Here is a 6605-nt window from a genome sequence, read left to right on the forward strand (position 1 = left end):
TGGGGATGTAAAGCATAGGAAATATAATCAATAATATGGTAATAACTATGTATAGTGACAGGTGGGGACTAGTCAGGGGGATCACTTCATACATTATATAAATGTCTAACCACTATGCTGTACACCTGAAATTAATATAAAATAATATTGACTGTCAACTGTAAAATTGAAAAATTTAAAAAGGGGGGAAAAGATAAAGGGGAATAAGAGGTTCAGAGTTCCAGGTATAAAACAAACAAGTCTTGGGGATGTAATATACAGCATAGGAAATGTAGTCAATAATATTGTGATAGCATGGGACGGTGTCTGATGGTTGCTGGACTTATCATGGTGATCGCTTCTTTAGCATAGGGAATATAATCAATAATATGGTAATAACTATGTATAGTGCCAGGTGGGTACTGTTAAATAATTATGATGTACACCTGAAAGTAATACAATATTTTATGTTAACTATATTTTAATAAAAATCTTTAAAACAAAACAAAACAAAACAAAATCTGCACATGGATATTCACAACAACTTTATTCATAATTGCCAAAATTGGGAAGCAAGCAACATGTCCTTCAGCAGGTGAATGATAATTAACTGTGGTACATCCAGACAACGGAATATTAGTCAGCTCTAAAAAGGCATGAGCTATAAAGCCAAGAACATACATGGAAGAGCCTTAAATTCATGTTATTAAGTGAAAGAAGCCAATCTGAAAAGGCTACATACCGTATGATTCTAATTACATAGCATCCTGGAAAAGGCAAAACTACTGAGACAGTAAAAAAATCAGTGGTTGCTGGATGGGAGAGTTTAGGGATGAACAGGCAGAGTACAGGTGATGTTTAGAGCAGTAAAGATACTCTATATGATACTATAATGATGGATACATGTCATTATACATTTGCCCAAACCTATAGAATGTACAACATGAAGAGTGATCCCTAATGTAAACTGTGAACTTTGCATGATTATGTCAGTGTAAATTCATTAATTACAACAAATGCACCACTCTGGTGAGTGATGTTGATAAGTGGGGAAGCTATGTATGTGTTGGGGCAGGAGGTATAAGAAAAAATCTCTGTACCTCCCTTTCAATTGTATGATAAACCTAAAACAACTGCTCGAAAAAACATAGTCTTACATTTTTTGTTTTAATTTTATGGTAAATAGAATTTACTAGTGAGAATCCAAAGCCAGCCTAGAAAGCCAGCAAAATAATGCTTCCTGTAACTCTCAGGTGAAATATCTTAGAAATTAGATGCTAATCTGAAAGTAAGGGAGAGTCTGTAAGATCAGGGGTGAGGAAGGCAGAGTGGAACAGGTTCAGTGCTTCAGGATCAGTTTCCCAGGATCCAAAATGTATAAAATAGCTTTATTTTTCATTTAGGCTTGATGAGCAAGAGAAGTATAATATGTGAAAATATTTTAAATATCAAAAAGACGTAATGAAAAGAAGCACATTTTTTTCAATTAAATGAAGTTTTTATTTTGTTGTACCAGCTTTTCAGAAAGACAAAGAGAAGAATCACAATGACTTACAACTTGCATATCAGTAGAAAATGTATAATCTTTATAACCTGACATAAGCTCTTAGTCCACCTAAAAGTTGCCTTGCGTTTTGTTTTTTTTTTAAAGGATGGTCCCAAAGAAATGGAGATTGTGAAGAAATGGATACTTGTAAAAGGTACTTCCTACTACTGCCCTGATTCCATTCTCAGTTTTTAATATGTATGTATATTTTTTTTCAGAGAGTTTAGTGAGTTTTAAATGCTTTATCTTTTCCTCTCCACTTAGAATGCTTTATGGGCCATACTGTCCAACAGCCTCAGTTAACAAAATCCAGGACTTGTTAAAACAAACAGCATGGAACAGATTGTTAGCAATCTATATTTGGAGGCGTTACTGCCTCCCACGCCTTCTATTTCCACAAGCCTGCCCTAGAACCCATTATAAAATAACATCCTGATAGGAACTATAGATCAGGGACTTTCTCTTTTCTCCCTGGGCCCACTTAAATCTGGGCCTAAAACCCAGAGCAGGTTCTGGGCGTGCAGAGGAGGGTGCCCTAATGTGCCCCAGGCTAACTCTTCTCACTGAACTGGGTGTATGTATGATGCCTGCTGGCCAAACAGTGCAGTTCTGACATTTGCTGTCATGTCTTTTGCTTGTTAAACAGTCTAACAAAGTACTATAGCTTCAGCACTCATATCTAAGAGGATAAAATTTGATTTCAAGTTGTGTATGAGAATCTAATATTCGCATAATACTAACACCTGCATAACTCACAAATCCTTGGAAAGCTTGGAAGGCAGAAGATTTAAAAGCATATGAAACTTTGTCTTAATAAAGATTTTTGTTTAAGGAATTCTAATAATTTCGAGGCTTTTCTTCTAAAGAAATAATAATTTTCTAACATATTTAGATATTTTGTAAGTATGTGCATATACTTGGAATATGATTAAGAAACAGAGTAGGAATAGCTTTCAAAAATTAAGAAAATCCCAACAAAACTCTTACAATTAGCTTAGATTACAAACTAATCACATATCTCTGAAATAAAAGTTCACTAAATTTACATTAATTTAAAATGGAAGTTATACATTAATTTTTTTAAAAAAATCCAAACCCCAGCTTACTGCATACAAATCAGACTACTGGATTATTAAACACTGTTCCTTTTTCTATAAACAATAACAAAAAACATATCAGTAATGATGAATTATCCTGGTTGGTTTGGCCTGAGTCCAAGCAAAGTGTCTATCCTATCTCTCTGAAAAGAAAAGAAGTCACACAATTACAACACAATAAAATACAAATTAAGAGGTAAAGTGGTCTTTAAAATGCCATTTAAAATTTATAAGTTAGTGATACACATATAAAGTGCATTAAATAAGATTGTAAAAAGGAAACAAACCAAGGTGAGTTTAAATAGTAACAGTTACTTCCTAGTATAAATCTGATCTTTCCTATGAAAGACTCTTTTAATGAAGTTTGATAAACAGTTTTATAAGGAGATTCAGTAAAGGAACAATTTTGGCAGCTCCTGTTTAGCCTTAATGTATAAACCTGAATTTTGCCCTCTGTAAAATAACTTTTATTTTTTAGCTGAGCCATCCTGCCACCTGTTGGCAGCTCCGCGGCTGCTCAGCTCGGGCTGGAACTCGAACCGCTGTTGCTCAGAGCTCAAACTCTTGAGCGAGCTCTTAATCAACTGAGTCACTCGGCCGGCCCTGTAAAGTAACTTTTAATCTTAGTGATATCTTAGGTTCTTTCCTGATCTTTAGTACTTGATTTAGAGAGACTAGAATGTCTGAATTTCTATATGGAGTTTGTATTTCATTTAATAATAATTATCTTTATACTAAAGGAGTAAAAGAGAAGGAAACCAAAGATGGTAGGTGAGAAAAGATACTGTGAAAAGATGGGAACTGGAAGCAGGGGACTGGAGTTTTCTCTATCACACAGCAAAAGTAATCTTAAGAAAGTCACTGATATCTGGGGATCTTAGTTTCATTGAATGTATAATGGAAATATTAGCATCCACTTCTAAACATTGTTATGAGTTGATGGAGCTAATGTATGTGAAAGTGTTTATAAACTCTGAAGAGTTCTAAACAGCTTAGATAATATTGCATAAGTCAGTTCCTGTCCTTTTAGCCTGGCATTTCCCCACTCTTCAAACCCTGACACCCCAAATCAGTTGCAAGTTGCTTTTCAAACCCATCTCTTTCTAGTTCATTCTCACTTGGGCAAAAGTAATCACTACCGTAATTTTTTCACTGTTATATTCTTAGTATCTAAAACAGAACCTGTCAACAGTGCATACTCAGTAAGTATTTCTTAAATGGTCTATTTTTTCTGCCTTCAGTGTCTCTTGAATCAGATTTCTGTTTCTAAAACTCCATTTTTAATATTTCACTTATCTTTTTTTATTTTTTCTTTAATGTGGAAAAAAATGTAGACACCCAAAGTACAGAGAAAAAGATGAAAAACATTTGTACGCTGAAACATAAGAGTAGAAATAGTATCCAAGAGTAATTCTCTACAGGCTGCCTCCAGAAAAGGAGTTGCTTTGAGCCATGGCTCACTGAAATTGGCTTCTGCCAAATGCTTAAACCATAATTCAGTTCAATGCAAGGCTTAGGCCCCCAGCAACCAACCCTCATCAGGCCATGAGAGGAGTCGGTGCTTCAACAAAACAATAAATGCTAACATGGTGGTAAATCCTGTTGACAGCTAGCTATATCAGTTCCAACTGCAAGGCGTGAAGCCCAGGCTCCTGCTCGATCCAGACAATGGGCTGATGTGACCCCTAACCACAAGCCTTGAGTTGGTAGGATAGGGCTGGAGCCAATGCTCTGCCATGTCATGCCGCAATATTATTCTGATTCTTGATCACATCAGGGAGGGGTCAGATTTTCCGATATCAGGTCATTTAAACCTTCCACAGCCCAAGCCTTCCACAGCCCAAGAGTCAAAGTCCTCCTGCTGTGCAGGCCACAGAGGGTGACAGGCAATGCAGAGATGAGGAGGGTAGCAGTCCTAAAGCTGCTTTTGATCCTTTCTCCGTGGGTTTCCCCCCAAAGAACCTGGCTCCAGCACACCTGGTGCCTTGTAAAACATATATCCACTCCAAACCAACCAATGCCATCTTTGTCTTGGATATTTTTTAATAAAAGAAATAAAACCTTACTGATAAAGTTGAAGTTCCCTTTGTACCCCTCCCCAATCCTGTTCTTCCTTCATCCTTCACTTTAGAAACAGGCTTTATCACAAATTTGGTGCACGTCTGTCTTATAGAATGAAATCATAAGCCATCCAAAATTTTGATTCACACTTGGTTAAAATTAATGGAGAAATTATAGATCATAATGTTACTTGATAAGATATTTTAATAGAAACTAATGGCTGACATCAATTACTTTGAGGCTTCAAATTACTGTTATGATTATAATTCTTCTCTAAAAAGCTAAGAAAGAGGTATATCAGTTAAGCTTGTATTTGGCTATAAGTAACATAAAAACTAATTAATAGGTTTTTGTTTAATCTCCCAAAAATATAGTCCTGAGCCTTTAAAATGTTATGACCAAACACATTAAAAATATATTTGTATTAGGAAACTATTTATTTATTAATGTATGGAATATATTTGTTATGAGAAAATTTTACTCACCAGCATTAGCTCACACACACACACACACACACACACACACACACACACACACACACACACTAGTTTGTCAAAAATGTTCAGACTCTGAGCTTAGCCGTCTGTCTGCTTACAGATCACACTGCTCAAAATAAAAAGCTGTCTCTAATTGTTTCAAACACAAAAATGAAACATTTTTCTTCCACCCTCCAGTCTATACCTTTACTTACTATAAATATGTCCACTAAGAGCACAGTTTTAAGTTTTGTGTATAAATATTACATAAATCATAACATATGGTGCTTACTTTCCAGCAATTTGCTTTTATTACTCAACACTGTGTTTTTTAAGATTTATTCAAAATTTGTCATATTGATACATCAAAATATATATCACTTAAACGTCTGTATTGTAGTCACTCATGTGAATGTGCCATGTTTTATTTATACAGTTCACTGCTGATCATCTCGTTTCCAATTTATCAATATAGAAACAAGGCTGTTATAAACACTCTTTTCTCACTAGCGTGTCTTTCAGACCACTGCCAATGAATTAAACAAAGCCCGGGGAGACAAACAGAATCCAAACAGACGTCATTTAAACATCTATGAGGATTGCAGTCCTACCAGATTAAAAAAAAACTGTTGTAATTTAGAATACACTGTAAATAAAAATAGAAATCAATCAAATGATGCAGCCACACATGCAAGGTTGCAGATCTCCATGAGAGGAATGGAGACTGTGACATGCATAGACTTTGAGACCACTCTGTATGGAGGATGCTGACAAATCCTCCTGGCAGCCAACATAGTTAGGAAAATCCCCTTAAAGGTCCACAGTCAATATGCATCTCAGCCAGCTGAGGACATAATCTCCAAAACTACCTAAAATGTTTCATTTGTTTTTTTTATTGGGAAAATATATTTTTACCTTGAGAAGAATAAGAATCATGTATAGAAATAATGCAGCAAACCAAACAGATAATTTTAATATTTTTTTGTATTAAAGAATTTGCACATATTTGGTATTGTAAATATTCATTATATATAATAGAATTTGTCATATTAAATTTTCTAACAAATAATTCTGTGATCCTAATTTAAATATAAATTGGGTAATTGATTTAGACTTATAATCACAGATTAAAATATTAATTTGTAAAGAGCTATGGAACATTTAAGATTCATTATATTCAACATCTTAAATTTATTAAATTAATAAGAATCCCTTAAGTATCTGAGATTCATTTGCCCATAAGCAACTGAAATACTTAAAAATCCAATGTATTAAATTTATAAGGGGAACTGAAAGGATTTAAGGAAATTTGATTATTACAAAATCTTAAAAGTATGTATTAAAACGTGCTAGACTTGGGCCGGCCGAGTGGCGCGATGGTTAAGAACTCGCTTGGGATGCCAGAGGGCCCCGGTTCGGATCCCACATATGAGGGCCAGTGACACT

At 34.9% G+C, this 6605-nt stretch overlaps 1 protein-coding gene across 1 annotated transcript in view; it reads right to left on the bottom strand.

The window, feature by feature from the left end:
- Positions 1 to 585: 585 nt before the first annotated feature.
- The window catches only part of DNAI4 (dynein axonemal intermediate chain 4), a 65706-nt gene continuing 59686 nt past the window's right edge, over positions 586 to 6605 (bottom strand). Inside the window, 1 exon segment of the mRNA XM_019646704.1 lies at positions 586 to 2765. Within this exon segment, the coding sequence (XP_019502249.1) occupies positions 2715 to 2765 (51 nt within the window). The 3' untranslated portion in view covers positions 586 to 2714.

The sequence above is a fragment of the Hipposideros armiger genome, unplaced genomic scaffold, assembly GCF_001890085.2.
Source record: "Hipposideros armiger isolate ML-2016 unplaced genomic scaffold, ASM189008v1 scaffold_106, whole genome shotgun sequence".
Lineage (NCBI taxonomy): Eukaryota > Metazoa > Chordata > Mammalia > Chiroptera > Hipposideridae > Hipposideros > Hipposideros armiger.